Genomic DNA, 19879 nt, shown 5'->3' with positions numbered 1-19879 from the left:
CGTGCAGGGTTAAGCTCTGCTGCAGGCAAATTGATTGCATTGGGACACTGAAAAGCAGGCTACGTGACAAGAACAATGGTATTGTCTAATTTTACATTACACTCTAGAGGACAGCATTTATCACATTTGGAAAAATCAAGCATGGAACGTATTAGCACATTCTTGATCCACACTGAGGTCTAGCTCACTATTTACCTGATTCAATCCATCTGGAGTAAAACTGTTAGGCATGGATGAGACATGTGCATTACACAGAGATCCAATCTGTCTTGGGAGTCTTGAATTAGTGAGTACTTCAGCAGTCACTGCTTGGAACAGAAGACATTTTGTAGTCTAATCTACCAGCAAGAACCTAATTAAGCAGAATTATCATATGACCTGGAACTGAAAATGTCTTTAAATATTCATGTTTCAATTTTTGTGTTTATTTATTTTTTTTCAGGGCCACCTACTATATCCAGCACACAGACTCAGCAAGCATTACATGGAGAGAAAGGTCAAATCAAATGTTTCATTCGAAGTACGCCTCCACCGGACCGCATTGTGAGTACATTTAGGTTGACTTACGCTTTTCATCACATTTAAGCTTCAAACATTACTCACTGTCATTGCAAACCAAGGACAAAAAACATCTCTTATTTCATATAAAACTTAATAATAATAAATATAAAAATGTAAAAATCCCCAGATTTTCAAGTTGTTTAAAGAAGGGGACATTAATCTACAGTATTAATGTTGTGATTTATGAGCATCATTTGTAAAACTTCACTAAACCAAATATTGTGCATTTTTATGTCCGATTATTTAATAAGAATAAGCTGCGAGGAAATGTTGTTTGTTTCAGAGGATTCATAAAGCCGCTGGTTAGAAAATGTTTAAAAAAGGTCCAAACACTGACAAAGTGTTTCATTTTTTTAAATGGATGTCTTGTCGAAAAGCAGCAAATAAGGTACTAAATCCATTTTTTTTTTCAGTCTGGGCCAGTTGTCTTTATTCAAATATAAACTTTGTTTTTTTACTCTTTCATCTTCTTTAAACCATGCTCTTTTTTCTCTGGCGTGTAAATAATAAAACAAAGTGGTTTGTTTGCACAGAAAGCACAGTAGCATAAACTGTTGCATGAAGTCCCTCAACCATCAAACTCGACTATTGAAAGAGTGTGAAGATTACATGCATTTTACATTAAATCTGATTAGCATTAATAAAGTCAGATTACTGAACAGGCAAGTAAACAAATGGACACAAACAACATACTTTTTTTCCTAAAAAAAAAGTAGGATTTTATTGGAATTCTAATATTTACAAGTGTTTGAACCAGCAGAAGCCACAACTAGCTTTTATAGGTTGTTCAGTCTAAAGCACACTGACTGCTTCTTTTTAAAAGTCTTATCACTGTCAACTTCTGTGACTTACACAACTACTTATTGAGATGAACAAAAACCCTCTTCAAATATTTTTTTTCTTTTGTTGATTGTGACACCAAGCAGTGCACCCTGCAATGTGCTTTTGTTTTCTTTACATAGAAAATTCATCAAGGCAATAATTTGCTACACTTTTGTTGTTATATGCTCATTTTAGTACCATCACAAGAAAAACACATTTCACAGAAAGATAAGCAAAGAGTAGCACAAGTCTTTATTCAATAAAAGCATCAAATTGTTCCAAGAACCCATGGAAATAATTGTTTTAAAAACATGCAAAAAGTCTCCAAAGGTACATCAAGTTTTCTCAAGTGAAGAAACACATAATGTATCTAAAAGTGATTACTAGGAAGTTGAAGTCAGATGATCATGTAGAGAAGAAGAAAATCCATCCATCCATCCATCCATCCATCCATCCATCCATCCATCCATCCATCCATCCATCCATCCATCCATCCATCCATCCATCCATCCATCCATCCANCCATCCATCCATCCATCCATCCATCCATCCATCCATCCATCCATCCATCCATCCATCCATCCATCCATCCATCCATCCATCCATCCATCCATCCACGGTTTCTTGCAACCAAAGAGGAAAATGCTATAATCACCTTTGGTCCACTTTTTAAAAATGTGGACCATTTTTAAATTTGCTATGAATCTATAAAGCACATATATAGTGAGGTTGACATTGTTTTACATTTTAGAAAATTTATTAAAGATAGCACTTCAAAATCTGTTTTAATATATAGCAAGATCAAAAGATGTGCAGCATAGACAATCTGCAGATTGACCTTTGCTGGGAAAGTATGAAGGCCAGTGGTTAGGAAAACCTTGGCTAATCTTCGCTCTTCTGTTTTTATGTATTTGTAACTTACACTGGATTTCTACATTCATTTTGAATGAAGTCCGGGTCAAAAAGCCCTGTAACTATTTTATCAGGCCTGGTCATGGAAGGAAACTGTTCTGGAGTCTGGAACCTCTGGCCGCTACACTGTGGAGACTGTCAACACGGAGGAGGGAGTCATTTCAACACTCACCATGAGCAACATCGTCCCAGCCGACTTTCAGACCATCTACAATTGCACAGCGTGGAACAGCTTTGGCTCTGACACAGAGATCATACGCCTTAAGGAACAAGGTGGGAGCCAAGGTTCGACAGGTTCCACCTTCCTCTTTTCATATGCAGTGCTCGTTGGTGTCTAGATAGTAGCTGCAGGTAGTCTGTCAGCTGTAATATTTTGTGTGTATCGCTGTGGTTGATTCCATCTGAACGACTGAATTTGTGAATATACAGTGCGAGAGTTTGAATGTGACAATGTGATGCAGTCATATATTTAAAAAAATCAATATGCTTTATATTTTGTTTATTGAAAACTTAATCTTCAGAGTTGAGCACAGTTCCTGTCAGCTTGTCCCTACCTTTTCAAGGTATGGTTGCATATCAAAAAACATGTGTATGGGTTTAGATGTGAGAAAAATGAGAATTTTATTGAAAAATAAATAAATAAAGACCTTTGATAAATGTAACAAGACCCTGTTTCGAATAGCAGAGATAAATAAGAATGAAGATGGTAGGATTTTAGCTGTTTTTTTTATTTTTTATTTAAGTGTTGTAATAAATATTAGCTTAATCGATTATAAAGTATTTTGGGCTGCTATCAATAAGGGCTACTCCAAGCTTTTAGCATGCAGCGGACAGTCGATTATTTTTAGTGCAAAGGCTGATATGAAGTTTTGCTTTCATCAGCCTTAGGATGACATTTGGTGGTTTATGTATTATGTCAGCCTTGCAACAAACCTTGTCCAAAAAGTTCATGGGAGCCTGGGTTGGCTGAAAATCGAATTGTATATGCTACTACAGAGAAGCATAGATAGGTGGTGCTGAAGCATTTTTTATGAAGCTGCATATTTTTGAATACTCCTAAGTAAGAAATATCACCAGTCTTTTTCTCTCCAGGATAGCAAAAGTCACGTTTCTTCTAGTCTCTTCTTGCAAACAATTAGTAGCACATTGTTAATATTAATAAAAAGTGAATAAGTGCTTTTGTGTTGTTGAAAGATCACCTATTATTTTTGCATTTGTTTAAAACCAGAAGATATTCATAAATGTGTACTGGGACCTTTTACTTGCACAACAGCCTATAAATACATGCCCTCTGGTTCAGTCTTCTCCCAGATGCAATGATCTGTTCCAGAGCGCACAAACATGATTATCCTTAAATGGATGCAGAAACGCTTCCACTCTATTCAATGAAAATTACAGCACTATGTAAAATGGTTCTAGTAGCATGAGTGAGTGTAAATTAAATTTTATCAGACCGGACAGTGAGAAAATAAAAGGAAAATGTTTACCCACGGTAATTAGTTTTAGTTTGGATTTGCTGCTGGTGGAACGTACGGCTTCCTATTTGCAACATTGTTCTCGTCTATTTCTACAACGTGCTGCCGCAGACAATTAAAAATAAGCCAAAAAAAACATCTTCACAATGACTGTTTGATATCACCCGCTTTCCTGCCATGTCCAACGTTCGGTATGAATGTGTGATATTTGTGGCGCTGTATTATAGAAGGACATGTCTTGATGTTGCTTTCTACAGAATCTCTCCCAGTGGCTGTGATCATCGGCATCGCCGTGGGAGCTTTCGTCGCCTTCATTGTCCTAATGGGCACCATCAGCGCGTTCTGCTGCACCCGCTCCCAGAGAAGTATGTCTCCTTTATGCTTTTGTCTCCACCAAAGCATGCATGCCAGAGTGCGGTTTTGTGCCTGAGCATTCTGGAAAAAATGTCCATCTGTTTAAATTTATAGATGGGGATAAATGTGTTGTCACCTCCAGGATGGATATGTAAAAAGCCTAAAAATAAATTCTGGTTTCCTTGAACAAGCATATTTTTTTTATAGTGGAATATACTGGAAAAAGTTATCTTTTCATTTCCACAGTTTTATTCAGTGAGGAGAAAAATCTAATTGAATAATTGTCTGTGGTAAAGGTTACTGGTGGCACCATGCTATAGGATTTCACAAGGATACAGAGAGAAGGATCTCTGACATTCCTCTTTACATTATCGCTCCAGACTATCCAAAGTCCTGGCTCTCTTATGATCTCTTCTGTTCAGCTAATCATGCACATTTTTTTTGGCTTTAATGGCCTTCATTGAAGAGTAAATAGACAGAAAATAAATGGGAGAAAGAAAGATAAGAAATAATGTAAATGTCTTGTGACCAGAGGTCAAGCCCAGGACAACTGCCTTGAGGACTAAAGCTTGAGCATACGGTGCACATGCTGTACCCATTGAGCCACCTAGTTTTCAATTAGATTTAGGTATAGTGAGTAAAATGGGAATGCAAGAAGTTTGATGTTGCATCTGGTGAACCACTGTTTTATGAATTTGGTCATATGTTTGGAATCGTTATCCTGCTGAACAAAAACAGAAACTACGTTTTTGGTTTTCTAGTAGCACCTCCTAGACAGTGGCAGCTGTTATTCACAAGGTAGGGTCATCATCTTACAGATGGAAAGCTGTGTGGTTAGATTACTTCTTATTTGCCTTAGGAAATGCAATTAACCTTAAGCTATGGATTGGTATACATGTGTCCAAACAATGTGGCGAGGTGAAAGAGACTCATAATACAGGCTCCTTTGAGTGGTCTGTACCACCAGAAAAACCCTATTGTTCAGTCCAATTACATTTTTTTCTTACAATTTCCTACAACTGCAAAGACTCTGTAATGTATCACAGCTCCTCCACCTTAGTTAACTGTTAGCTTGAGGTGCTTTTTCACATATTAATCTTTGCTTCACACCAGACCCAAAAGTAGCCCAAAGCTAAATCTTAGTCTCATTTGATTAAGAGCACAGGTACATAAGCATTTAGCAGACTCAGCATTTTAGGACTGGTGATGGTAAAACAGAAAACACTTTTTTTTTTTTTAGATAACTCCTAAACAACTGGTAGGCATGTAAACAATATTTAGATCTACTGTCCCCAAGATGCCACTCTTTTCTGCACTTCTCTAAGAATGAGCTTTTAAGGCACCTCCTTCACCACCCTGCTCAGTTTGTCTGGAGGTATATATGGTGTATATTTAAATATATATACCCCAAGAAAACAAAATGTAGTTGAATACTAATAGAAATTGTATTGCGTTCCATTTAAAATTATTGCTAAGGCTACCAATAATTGTGCCAAGGCCAATTTTGTTTAAAGCTAGTTTGGTCACTTTCCTCCCACTGAATAAATGTAATCAAGTCAAAGGTTGGTTCTTTCTGAGTTTGTCAGAGATTATGCTTTAACAAAACATGAATTTATCTTGAGGCTTTTTAACATTTTTGCCTGGGGTGCTAAGACATTTGTTTGCATGTGTAGACATTGCTTTGATTTAAAAAAAATCAGTGCAATACAAATAACCCAAAAGATTTGTTTTTAAAAAGATTCAACACAATTAACACAAGATGAATCGCTGGTCAAGATGGATGTTTTTTTTTGTTTGTTTGTTTGTTTGTTTGGTGGTGCAGAAAGAGCCAGATTGCGATCAGTGCTCATTTCATGCAATCTCAGTCTGGCCTGCACTTGCTGTGGAGGCTCTATTCATCTTCCATTTTGTTTGCTGCCACCCGCCCATAAACCAAGTGACTCAAGTTAGTTAGAGGCAGTCAGTTGCTGCCTCTATCCAAAAACCACGCTGTGTGCTACTGGTCCCTTCAGCATGTCTATTGTCTGTATACTACAGAGGAAGTGCACCTGGTTATGCCCTCACTGCCCGTCTCCATCTGTGCTCACCAGAGAGAAGTTGCAAGCAAAATTAAGACAGAAAGTAAGACCTTGTTATATGACAGAATAACAACCGCTTTGTCCCGAACAGAATGAGCCATCGTTGGGGAAACTGCAGATTTCATTTCTGTAAAGAGAATAGATAATCTTGTGTTGGCAGGGAAACAATGTGATTAATAATGCTTTGTGTTGTTTTTCGGGAAATGGGTGCGCTCTAACAGAGCAAGCCCGGGGTGTCTCTGCTAAATATTACAACAGTGCAAATTATTCTGTCAACAAATACAGATTGCCATTTGTCGCAGCTCATTAAGGTGCGTTGTTTGCGCTGTCCGTTCATGGCAGATCTGAAGGGAGTCGTGTCTGCAAAGAACGACATCCGGGTGGAGATTGTGCACAAAGACCACAACGCGGCACGGGAAAATGAAGAACACAACTCCATGAAACAGCTGATGGTGAGTGTGAGTGTCACAGCATACTTACTTTACACTTCTTTCTTTTTTTTTTTTTTCTGTTTGCAAAAATAAGTTGTCAGCTTTTTTTTTTTTTTCCTTTTGTTTTGCATCTGCATGTCCTTTCAGGGCCGACAACTAAATAATGAATGAACGCTACAGCAGGTTGTGCTGTTTTCCGTGGAATAAATTATTTCATGAGTAATGGACGTGGAAAAAAGGCATCTAGACTGAACGTGTGTTTTAGTCCGGGGAATGATTTTTTTTTCATTGTGTACCGTCGGTTGCATGAAAGGAGCAAACCACAGTCGACATACAACGGTGCATACTATGTGATCCTTTCAGAGATTTCCTATCTACATGTCTTATTGGCTCACAGAAGAGTACTTCTTCTTTTGAGCTTTAACTTTGGTCGTCTTGCTGTTAGTTTTTAATGTTTTCGAGTTGCTTTGCAGACTGCATTAATGTGAGCGCAGAGAATTGAACTCAGCTACCTCACATAGCTGCATTTTGTAAAGATAAATAAAAGATATTCATGGATGAATTATTAATACCGCCTGGCAGCCCTGAGTGAAGGTGAAGCATGTTTGACTGATATTAAAAAAGAAGAACAAGTGATAAAAGTTAAACCAGTTCGCTTCAGAACATTTTTTTTTTCTTTTACTGTGAGCGCAGGAGCCTCGGAAACGGCTCCGTTTCTTAATATACTTTACTTGATGTCTGTGTAGGTTGAACGAGGAGAGTTCCAGCAGGAATCTGTTCTGAAGCAGCTGGAGGTGTTACAAGAGGAGGAGAAGGAGTATCAGCACATTAAGGTACGGCTCATGATCAATGGCGGCACGAATGCGAGAACCTGGGAGAACAATAGGGAAAAGAAGGTGGTGGGAGAGAAAATTCCTTGGGGGCAAATGAAGGGCTTCAGTTCTGGAACTAAAATAACTAAAAGAGCAATAATTCTTCTCCTACATTGATTTAAAAGTATAAAGGGCTTGGCAAAGGGCTTGGGTATTTATCAACAGCATGTATTTTTTTTAATTATTATTATTCTGAATACTCTCAATTTTATTTTCAATCCTCTCAATTTTTGCTTATCAGTTTTACTGGATCAAGTTTTTGAATTTATGCTTTTTTTGAAAAAAAAAAATAGTTGTCTTTCTTTGTTAGTTCTTTTCAAAAAGTAGCTTCAAAAGTTTACAAATTCAAAACTGATTACATAGCTAACATGCACCATAACCCACTGTTAGCAGTCAGGTTGCGGTGTTCCTCTCAATCTAATCTACTTGGCCGGCTCCACTATGAGACAGATTTCAATCTCAGCGACACTAAATAGGCAGTGGCAGAATCACAGCAAGTGAGGAAAACAAAATATGACTCACAACTCAGAACTCAGGTTGAGCCCTTCTGGCGGCAGCTAAAAAGAAAACAGAGTGATAAATTTAGAAACTTGATGTACGAATCACTGACCTCTGGTGCCTCACCCAGTTTTTGATCAGTGACACCCACTGTATGCCAGGTAGATCCATCTTTTAATATCTTTTACTCTGCTTCCTTATCTTTCTGCCATTTCTATTCAGCTTGGTTTTAAATATACATTAAAAAAAAAATAATAAAATGCTACAGCAGTCACATCCAATCCAATCAAATGTTTCATATGATCCTTTACAATGCAAAACAGCGTATTGTTCATAAATTTTACATTCATGCTTTGAAATTCCTATGTCTCTTGAAAGTGATATAACCCCTCAGAAGGTGCTTAGCAGTCGTCATGCTCACACATTTGTTTAAATGAAACACATCAGTTGATTTCAGCATGTGTTTTTCTTTTGATACACATTTTGGTCAGAAGGACAGAAAATGACATGAGATGTCATACACACGTTTTACTGAGTTTTGTCTCACCAGAAACCTTTCAGAGCCAAATTTGTCCACTTCTGAACATGTTGGTGTCACTATTGGCTGGGGTCTTTGTCATTGACAGATGGCAACACATACAGAGACTGAAGTGTTGAGGAATTGATGGAAGTTCTCATTGTGGATAGTAAATATTTTTCTAACCTCAGTCTCTTTCCCTTTAACAAATTTAACCTGCCAAATCTATTAACTGGACCCTTAATAAATGTATAACACTATGCAACTCAAGATAAAGTTGCCAATAATGGAAATAAGTTCAAAGTTAATTAAAGAAGTTCAATCTGCTCCTACTTTATGAATAATCTTTATATAAGTTATGTAAGTTGCATAAATCTCCACCCTCGCAACATTGACTGTGATATGAATAGAAAGGTATACAGACAAAAGTGAGCTTATCTAGTTTCGAAGCTTTCATCTATTGTTCCATTTTCCAACAAGACAGTATGTCTTGTGAGTCTTTGTCATGAATTCTTTTGTGAATCCTGAACTCCGGTGGAATTAAACCGTGCCTAAATACACGTTGGAGAGACTCTGTTTCTCAGCTTGTCAGAGGAGCTAGTTAAATATTTTTTTATTAAAAAAAACCTTGTCTTGTATTTATTTGCTAATTAAAACAGTATGTTAAATTAAATAAAAATAATATTAGCCATTGTCGCGTGTGCAGACAATTGTAGTCAACCACAGTCATAAAAAAACGACACAAAATACTTTGTGGTATTCTGATTTAGTAATCAGAATACTAAATCAGAATAGCATTCTATTCTGATTTAGAATAGAACACTATTCTAAATCAGAATAGTATGACGGGGCGCGTCATCACGACTTTACACAAGTGTGTCTTTACCTCCGCGGCAGAGGTTTCGCCGAACCCCTGAGACCGACTCATCGAACCTCTGGGGTCGAACGAACCCAGGTTAAGAACCACTGTGTTAGACAATGTTTTCTTTCAGCCAGAGGAAAGCCCAATGCAATTTATTTTTTTTACTTTAGGTGTTACAGGTAATAGATGTAGATAGTCAGCACAGCTCACTCTCTTTCTCTGGCCTGGTCATCGTCATATCGAACCCATTACAGTCGCAGCAGTGCAGGCCAGGTCGGACATACTAAGATCTACATGCAGGTGGCGTGCTATTTGTATTCTAAAAACAAAACCTCTGAAACTTATCCCATCAGAAACTAAAAGGTGTTGCTGCAGACATCCTAATCATATAAGTGGTTCTGCCATGTTTTCTTTCCACGGATATCTTTCTGGTGGATGCTGACATCTCTGAAGTAAGGATGTACGCCTGCTGGCTTGAAGATGTCCTTGTCCTGTTGATCTCTTTTTGATGCTAAAGAATCCGTCTGCACGCTGTACTCTGGAGAATGTTTGCAGCTGCCCGACAGTGTGGAAAATTCTCTTTTCAGCTTTCAGCATTTAGCCTGACAGCAAAAGTTGTCTATAGGTGAGCATTGACCTAGTACGTGTGGGCGGGGGTCTTCTTTTTCAATGGCCCATTACAGGCATGGGGTAGAGTGATGTGTTTGGCAATGCAAATAAGTCATGCACTCTTTTGATCTTATTGGCTGAAACCAATAACAAATATTGTGTAAATAACCAATAAAGCCAATAAATCCAGCATGTTAATCAACTGCGAGTTTCAACCACACCTGGAAACAGATCAGATTTACTCTGTTAAGAAGCTAAATTTGAACACAAAGTTTTCAATTTTAAAATATACAAATTGCTATATAAAGCATGGAGGGTTTTTTTTCTTAATGACTTCAACTACAATATTTAGCAAAAAAAAAAGCAGTGATCTTCAGTTCTGCTCTAGCAACTTCTTACTGGTTTTTGTTGCGATGTGTTACCTATTTTCCCACAACATACTGAGTCCACAGTTTTTCCCAACTGTTATATTGAACAATTATAGTGTAATGACAATTACATTTAAAAATACAAAGTGGGCCTCTGCTTCAATGTTTTAATAGTCTTTGGATGTCCAGTTCATGTGAGTACAGCAAAGTTGTTTTTGAAAAACTTGGTTGCATGTGAGTGAAAGGTGCAAAAAGAAAATCTCCATTTTGCAAATCATTATTTGTGTCAACATTTTAATACAATGACTACTTGATGTTAAATGGTTATTCCTGAAGATGTGCAATTGTTTTCACTCTAGATTGCATTAACACATAACTTTTAACCCCATTCCTGTGACATATGATCAGCAAGGGTAGCCAGAAGGTTCATCTCCAATAAGAGTAAACTAATTTAAAACTAAGAAAATAGCATTGTAGCTTGAAAGAAAGAAAATGTATTCATGTTACATCATTTTTTCGAAATGATAGTTTCTCAGACTGGGTACATTAAACACTTCCTATTTTGCTACATATATTTTTGAGTATTGGACTTTATGAAGTCGTTCAGATGTCTGAATGCTGCAAGTAAGCTATTGTCTGTCTGTACCGGCTCTTCACTATTCCACTAGAATATATGATACACGTCTATAACTCCATCACAACACAGACGTTGAACGTGCAGATTATGACAGAGAAGGAAAATACTAAAAGTTTCTTTTTGTTCCTTTTTATGAACAAATGTTAAAAATAAAGCGACTCACACAGAAACAAACAGGTCAACTATATTTAGAGAAGAGGCAATCAACGAGAAAACCTTCTGCTGCTTTTAAAGAGATTCTGACATTTCATTAGTCGGTTGTTTTCAAGAATGTCCTAAACCTACATGTGATGTAGGGTGGCATCCATTAACGCCGCACGTTGTCTCTTGAATCTTTTATGGAGAGACAAATTCCACTGTGTTCGCTTTTGCTTTTGTCCATTTGCTGGCTGCTACGGGCTCCCTGAAGTGTGCTTCTGTTGTGTTTGCCTGCTTACCTGCTGCTGCCTCGGGGGCCAGATTTTTTGATCCTCCTTAATGACAGCGTGCATGAGGCGAGAGCAGACCGAGCAAGAGATAAAGGCCAGGCGCAAACAATCTCCCTGTCTGCTGTCAGATAATGACAAGCATAACGAGGATCCTCTCAGGTTGTCTCTCCCATTATGAGCTGCGCTTCTTTTGGGATTCGAAGCCACACTCGCCGTGCTTGACATTCACATCCATTCATAGGAGAACATTAAAAAAAGCACACATGCCCCTGGCTGGACCCTTAGAAAACAACACAATGCAGACAAACAAGTGGCACAGCTGTAACCACAGAAGCAGTTCCGACGCTGACATGGAATTACAGACACTGTGACCCATTAAGGTCTAATTAAAGCTGGTATGCATGTGAACTTTGCAGTGACACAGATGCCACACTGAGCATTGAGCCAAGGCTTAATTAGTGAGGAACGTGGATTCAAGGACAGAGTAGTAGCACACCAAACCTTCACACCAAGTTTCATCTGCACTTTCTTTGACACACGAAGCAAGCTGTTACTTTGTGTTGTTTGGTTAGAGACAGTTTGGCCTTAGCTACTCTCCTGCTTTGGCTTCCAGTATGTAAAAAAAAAAAAAAAAAAAAAGCAGTTATGATATTATTTTGTTTTAATTACTCTCAAAAAATATATTTTGTCTAATTTTTTTTAGGTGTGGTTAGGCTAGGAGAAAAGAGGAATTCCACTACTTTTACAAAACTTGTGTATTTTACTAGCCTGATTAAAATTCAGCTGCTTGTTCTAATCTGTGCTTCATACAGAGGAAAGTGGAAATTGTGTGTGCTGTAAATAAGCCTGTGGGAAGTAGGGTCACAACATCTTTGCCAGCAATAAAATGCCTTAAATATTGCTCTTGTCTCAACTTTTATTGCTCAGTATTTGCAAGTCTGGCCAACATGGACTGATTGGCTTTATTCACTTCCTCCGCTGCCATTGCCAAACTAAAACCACAGGGAGTCTACAACTCTAAAACAGCACAGAAAATTGTCATTATTGTTCGCAACTCTTCCTTCTGTTCACTATTTGATGAAATGCATCTTGATCAATCGAGCTCAATGGGACAAATCCCAGACGGATCGCTGAAGGGAGATGATAATCAAGTGGAAATAAATGGTCTTCTACCTTCAATGACACGAAGATGATTGAAAAGTTCATTTATTTCAGCACTTCGGTTTATTAAGTGAAACACATTGCCGCCATATAGAATGCTTTTACAGAAGCCGATGTTTTCAAGCCTTTATTTCTGTTGATTATAATTTTCCACTCACAACTAATAAAACCATTAGAATATATCAGACCAATAAAAAAAATATTTTTATACAGAAACTCAGGCTTGATGAAAAGTACGTTCAATACCTTCTTAAAACAGTTGTTGTTTTCAAAGATGCTTTTCATCTGAAACATTCTAATTTATTGAATATAACTGTATGACGACTGAAACTGAACATTTAAGCAAACAAACTGTTCTCTCAACTGTCATCTGTATTATCTTTATTGTCTTCCCCAGGACCCTACAAATGGCTATTACAGTGTCAACACCTTCAAAGAGCACCACACGCCGACCATGACGGGGAATCAGACCGCCGAGGTGAGGAACTCCACCAACACTGGCACCCTTGGCAAGCAGCGAGTGCCAACAGGCATGTCCTTCACCAACATCTACTCCACGCTGGGGGCAGGCCCCAACCGCCTGTACGACTATGGCCAGCGCTTTGTGCTTGGCATGGGCAGCAGCTCCATCGAGCTCTGCGAGCGGGAGTTCCAGCGTGGCTCACTCAGCGACTCCAGCTCTTTCATTGACACGCAGTGCGACAGCAGCATCAGCAGCTACAGCAAGCCGGACGGCTACGTGCAGTTTGATAAAGACAGCAAGGCGTCCGCCTCTTCCTCCTCCCACTACTCCCAGTCGTCCTCACAGAACTCGGACCTCACCCGACCCCTCCAGAAGCGGATGCAGACCCACGTCTGACCGCTAGAGAGGGAGGGTGTTTGGATGAGGAGCAACGAGCAGACAGGATTGTAAAACTGTTAAAGATTCCACCTGCAGGATCCCCTGAAGTATCAGTGTTTGTAAAAATTTCCTATGGGACGTCCAAACGACGACTGGGCTTGATGGAACTTGTGACCTGCTTAGACATCAAAATGTCCCCAAAAAATGAATCAAGAAGCCTTATATTTCCTTCATGCTTAAATCATCAATCCTCTCTCCCTTTTTTTTTTTTTTTGACCCAAAATACAGATGTGCCACTGAGAGCTTATTTGCCAACACAGACACTACAAGTTTGGAATTTAACTTGCAATACTTGGTTTCTACATTCAGATTGTTAAGGAATCAGAGAGCATGATTTCAAAGGCTTTGTGTGACAATCAGCTCTGCTGGCATGGACCAAATTTGCTTTCTTAAGACTGTGACACAGAGAAAAAGTGAGCATTCAGCGCAGCACTCTGCACAAACTGCCAGACAATGAAACAAAGCCAACGTCCTGCTGCCCTCTTGTAGTTTAAAGCACAACAGTGAATGTGCATGTTATTTTCTGTCTGTTCAATTTATAACTTGCAACACTTCCTCCTTACCCGTTCATACTGTGTGCTAAGGTTAAGTTGTTGCAGGCGGAGAACTTTAAAACAAACGCCTATTTCCCCCTCTTTTTCTATATCTGAGCTTCACAAGAAGTAGAGCTAAGATCTCAGTTGAAATCTCTGAGTCATGCTTTGACTTTGACGCTGCGATAAAACAACATCAGTGTCCACACATGACTGTAATTTCTTTTCAAGCATCTAATTTTTTGACTCATTTTCCACATAGCGCAGAAATATACACAAGCGCCTCTTAATGTCTATATCTGTTTTGCCTTGAGGGTCTGTTTGAACTGGGTCATTGCTAACTTACAAAGTGAGATAGGCAAACACTGTCAGCTGTCCAGCTTATGCGGAGCTGCGTCCAATATTATGTTTTGATACCAAATCTAGTTCCAAGACACATAAAAGAGGAAAGCTCACAAGCTACAACTTGCATTGCATTTGTCAGTTTTTTTTGTCTTCTTCTAAATCTAAAGGTCATCAACGACGCCGATAAATAAAAAGTAAACATCATGTTCTAGCTACTTGTGTGAATATCCCATTAGTATTGTCAGTATCACTGTTGACAATGGGGCTTAGTGCATCCTGACTGTATACCTACTAGTGATTGTGCTGGTCGAACATGACAAACAGATAGAGACGGTTTTATTTATCTTTTCTGTTTTTATGTTGGCTATGAAGACGGTGGTGGAAAGCTAATGCCTGTTCTTTTCTGTGCGTGACATATATTAGGTTTTGTTCAGTACCCATTTGCTGATGCCGTACTCAGCCTTTAGTCAATTAAACACTAACTTTTATTCCATAATACTTCTTGTAATCGTAATTGTTCTTTTTAGGGGGCTTTATGGGAAAATCCAGACTATTGTCCAGAGAGTTTTTTTAAAGTACCAAACACTACGAATTCAAATAGGTGATAAGCCAAAGCTAATGATTAGATCCATTTCTTTCTAACCAGAACCAACAGTGATTCTTTGTTTTGACTGCGTTTTTAAAGCAGATGTAGAAAGAAGACATCATGCACTGTAGCTTCCAAAAATGTTTACACCACTTTACCAATTATGTGTTGTTGTTTTTTTACAACTATTGGCTTTAATGTATTTTATTGGGATTTCATGTGATAGGCCATCACATAGTAAAACTGAATATGAAGCAGAACGAAAAGGATGTTTGTATTTTTGGTATCTGTCTTCCCATCAATTCTGATCAGCTTCCGTCATATTTTCCTGTCGTATTCAGGGCAATATGCAGTGTTTGTTTTCCTTTACACATAAAGTATAAAGGCCACAAAATTAAGCTTTCGCTTCATCTTGGCAGACTCTTCCTCTGCATGGCTAGTGGGAAATTGCAAAATGGACTTCTTATTGCCTTTTATGTTTTCACCCTTCCACACAGACCAAATTTGTAGAGTGCATGACTAACGATAGTCCTGTTGACATACTCTTAATTGAGCTGCTCCTTCAACATTACCTCATGCTCGCTTCTCTGATTAATGCTGTCATTGCTTGGCTTGTTAGCTGGAAAGCCCTACTCATTCTATTTCTGGATGGTGAAATGGACAATGGTGTTCAAGACTTTCAAAGCTTGTGATATTGCTTTAGAACCTATCACTGCTTGAATACATTCCCCAATTTGACCACGGACAAGTTCGCTGTGTTTCTTGGACTTGATGATGGTGAGGCCTTCACAGAACAGCAACTAAATCACACATAGTTGAAGTATATTTAATAAGTAGGGGCCTTCTGATTGGAATTGATTGCACGTTATTTTATTTAGGGAATACTTTACAGTTACATACTGATGTGTGCTGGTCTATGATATAGAAGCCCAATGAAATGTAGCAAAGGTAGTTTTTCATAATGCGACGAAAAGTTCAACGGGTAAGAATAGTTTTTTGTGAGGCACTGTGTATTGTGTAGTACATCATATATGATACCAACATATAACCCTTCATGTTTTCCTGCATTTCAGAGGTTTACTCTGGTTTTACCTTGGAATTACATTTGCTTTAATTATCTCAATATTTTGAGAGATAAACTCCTTGGAATCCTGGAACGACAAATACTATCATAAAGCTGGAACACTTTGGCTGATTATATTTTCTTTAAAATTACATAAAAAAATACACCACAGAGCATAGATGGATTTCAGAATGTCCTATCTAATTCAGTAGTTTTTGTTTTACTTAGTTTGCACTGCTGGAGGCAGTTCACTGGGAGGATCCTGTGGGAGCTTGAAACTTCCAGTTCATGAATCACCAAGCTCTGTATTTGAACAGAAGTAAGTTGTTGTTGTAAGCACTTTACATATGATCATATTCAAGGTACTTGAATGGGGTTTTTTCACTTGAGAGGCAGCGGTTTGGACTAATTTTACAAATGGATTGGTGCCCATTGTACAGCTTAAGACAAAAAGCTCTGTTTCAATGCTGATAATCCTGCTTGGTACTTAGCAGACTGTATATAAATCTGTAATACTGTCTTTCTCTGTATATATTTATATATATTTTTTTTCTTTTTCCTGGTTTTCATTTCTTTTTCTCAGATTTCTCAACAGCACATTAGCTGTAGAGACAAACAAACATATGGTGTCAAAATTATACAGAGAGACAATAATGTTCTTTTTGTTTTCTTTCCAAAAATTTCATGAAGCCTGCCTATTTTTCACAAATTACTCTGACAGCTTGCAGGAGCTGCTTTCTCTTTCCGAAAGATCTCACCGGGAGAACCAACACTGCACACACGAGGCTCTGAGATGAGCTTAGCCAGGGACAGCTTTAAAGTGAGAAGCAGTAAGAGGTTATTATTCTGTCAGCCGATGGGAAAGATGCCCAGATGCTTAGCAATATATTGCATTCAGCACCGTGATGACTGTCAAGAATGTCTGTCATTTCTTTTTTTTTTTTTTTTGCTATAAAGTTTTCTTAGTTTTTATGAGTGCAAGATAGTTTTTTTTATTAGTAGTAATTGGATTTAACAGGGTTCCTAAACAGAATGAAGAAAATATTGATTTTATGATTTTCCAGGTTTGGACCGGTATGAAACAATGAAACAGACATTATTCCCATCTCCTTTACCTACATGTTTCCATCCATCCATCTATCCATCCATCCATCCATCCATCCATCCATCCATCCATCCATTATCCAGGTTCCAAATTAGAAATCTATTCAGTACATCCATAGTGAACATTTTCTAAATTTCAAAAATTGGCAAATATTTATGTAAAACCTCAGGAAATTCAAGTCTGTAAAAGTATGACATTTTGACCACAACAATGTATAGGAACACTAAACTACAGTAACTGAATTAAACTACACACTGTATCTTTCTTGGCACGCGTGGCTTTAGTCTATATTATCTGTACATATTATGAATTCTTTTGTAACACTCCTTTACAAAAGTTATCAGAGCCCAGATTTTTAGCAACCTTCAGCTTGTGAACAGGAAAACTTTGCCATCCTCTATGAACTGCAGCTTCTGTACTGATCCAAGCTCAATACATTTTTCCAGTCCAACGAATCTCCTGCACTGCAAACAGATAAATATTTGATTGGCCTGGCTCCTGTCTCGTTCCCCCCTGAATGATGGGCATAACGGCTATGGCGGGCGTAGAAGTACTACAGGATTTGAGTGCCATGTTGGTCCCTGGGAACCGAAGTCCATGTTGGAAAACCTGTGCCCCGTTCACCTGTGGTCAGCTCACTGGCTGGTGCTGCCTGTTTGCCTGGCTGCGAGCGGCAGACCGATGCCAGGGCATAACAGATGATTACACACAGAGACCCAGAACAATTACAAGAGGTTGCTGCCCTTTTGTGATAAAACAAGACACACCTCTTAGAGTGTAGGATGCAGGATAGTCCTTTATTCAGGTATGCTAAGGACAAGTCTCTAACAACTCTTTTTAAGGTTGAAGCCTGAGCTCATTAGCAGGGCAAAATGTTGACGGCACCACCAGTTTTGCTCAGTCTGAATAAACTAGACACAATGCAAAAAGAAACACAGAGCATTCCAGTGGTCAATATCTTGCCATTGATTGCAAACCGAATCCCATCATCTATGCTCTCCCCTTGTGTATGATAGTTGTTAATATCTATGGCAAAGCCCATTAAAGCAGGTGCCATTTGAGACATTGAACTGATCTTCATAAACCTTTTATAACTTGTAAATGCTTTCTGTCTTTTTCTCTCTGTTTTTCCTTTCTTACCAATCAATTCCTTGTTAGTACTGTGACAAAATACAGGCATAAGATGAACGCTAAAATAGTATCTTCAGTTAATCCTCGAGTTTTTGTTTTAGCCTTCAGATCACTTCCATAATGATTTGGGTTTAGGTTGAAAACTGAAAAGAATTACATTAAAAAAAAGCATCTGAAAGTCAGTTGTTCCTGTTCTCTGTGATTGGCTGAGTTGTTTTCTTCTCCTGGTGACGGCAAGAGGTTTCACTGGTAACATGACACAAGGTCAGATAAAGTAAATATGGTCATGGTAAAAAGACAGCAGGACCTCTGTCAGTTCTAAGGTTGTGGCTTGAGACCTGGTTTGAGCCAGGTTCTGAAAGAATTGCCATGTGTTGTTTATTAAACAAAAATGAAGACAAAATATGAAGGCGAAAAGCTATGTACCCAACGTCTGTACTTAATACATAAAACCCTGTAACTTATAGGGGGTGTACTTTCTTTTTACCATGAACATTCCATAGAGCAGTGGGGGCTTCAAATGGATGACATGGCTTACCTCCCAGGGTGTCAGGGTATTTGAGGGCAGCTTTGCTGATCAAAATTAAACAGTTATGTCCATTGAACAGCAGATATCTTCTTAAGTTTGCATTGCATGTTCAACCAATGCTGCAACCAACTGAGGTCTATTTGAAATTTGGTCTATTTGATTAGCTCTTGTTCAAAGCTTTTAAATGGCTGGACTTTAAAGAGAGGGATGTATGAAAACTTTTCTCCAATCTTGAAAACACAAGAAAGACCTGAGGGGGATTGTGAATGGCACAGAAGGACGAACTTGTCCATTCAACCAAGAACCACTGCTGCTTTAGAGGGTCATTTTAAAAATGTTATAAATAGTAACAATGCACATACAGCAACTTGATGACGAGAAGACAAGGTGTAAATTCTTTCGGGTCAACCATTATTTTAGGCAGTGGCTGTCATCCATCTGTAAAGAGAAAAAAAAAACAGTTGTATTTTAACAGTACTGGTCTGTGAATCTATGATGCTTTTGCTCTGTATATTTGGAAAATTAAACTGATGTTTGAGTTTGTGTTTATTCTCTCTGGTCTCTGTCATTTGGGATGTCACTGGTGGATTTTGCAACACAAATAGATCAGTTTCCCAGAACTGAAACACAACATTTATCGGAATTGAGGATTATAGCCATCAAACTTCCCCAAAAAGAATTTAGTAGGAAGTGATTTAGCCAGTGTTAGAATATAGTTCAGGCTTTTTGTTTGTTTGTTTTTGTTTGCTTATGCTTTCCAGGCTAGAGCTATGTACTGTGAAAACTGTTAAATTATACATTGTTTAGGAGAAAATGTGAATCCTTAACAGGCACCACAGAGAAGACAGCAAAGTGCTTTATAGCTTTATGGCAATGCACAGCAGAAAGACAAAAACAAAAATATATACTGCTGAACCCAGTAAAGGCTCTATTTCTTAAATACAAAGGCAAGAAATGCATGCCCTCTAGCACTTGACCTGCAAAATTGTGTCATTTTTTTCTTCTACTTTTTCTTTGTTTTTCTTGTATAGTCACTATCATAACAACATATTGTGCAGGGTGGCCAAAAGAAAACAACAAAGATGACAAACAGACTCTGAA

The 19879-nt window shown here is 38.3% G+C and overlaps 1 protein-coding gene across 9 annotated transcripts in view; it reads left to right on the top strand.

The window, feature by feature from the left end:
- Window positions 1-19327, top strand: part of kirrel3b (kirre like nephrin family adhesion molecule 3b) — a 225605-nt gene extending 206278 nt beyond the window's left edge. For 4 of the 9 annotated variants that reach the window (XM_008425956.2, XM_008425957.2, XM_017308240.1 and 1 more), the window contains 7 exons: window positions 443-543; window positions 2370-2580; window positions 4028-4135; window positions 6162-6245; window positions 6545-6660; window positions 7380-7466; window positions 12983-19327. In XM_008425956.2, the coding sequence (XP_008424178.1) occupies window positions 443-543; window positions 2370-2580; window positions 4028-4135; window positions 6162-6245; window positions 6545-6660; window positions 7380-7466; window positions 12983-13444 (1169 nt within the window). In that variant the 3' untranslated portion in view covers window positions 13445-19327. The remainder of the gene's footprint in view (window positions 1-442; window positions 544-2369; window positions 2581-4027; window positions 4136-6161; window positions 6246-6544; window positions 6661-7379; window positions 7467-12982) is intronic. The other 5 variants (XM_017308241.1, XM_017308239.1, XM_017308242.1 and 2 more) reach the window with 5 other exon arrangements.
- The last annotated feature ends 552 nt before the right edge of the window (window positions 19328-19879 follow it).

The sequence above is a fragment of the Poecilia reticulata genome, linkage group LG13 (assembly GCF_000633615.1).
Source record: "Poecilia reticulata strain Guanapo linkage group LG13, Guppy_female_1.0+MT, whole genome shotgun sequence".
NCBI classification, from domain to species: domain Eukaryota; kingdom Metazoa; phylum Chordata; class Actinopteri; order Cyprinodontiformes; family Poeciliidae; genus Poecilia; species Poecilia reticulata.
Note: the sequence above shows the minus strand (reverse complement) of the source record. Positions and strands in the feature narration are given on the sequence as shown.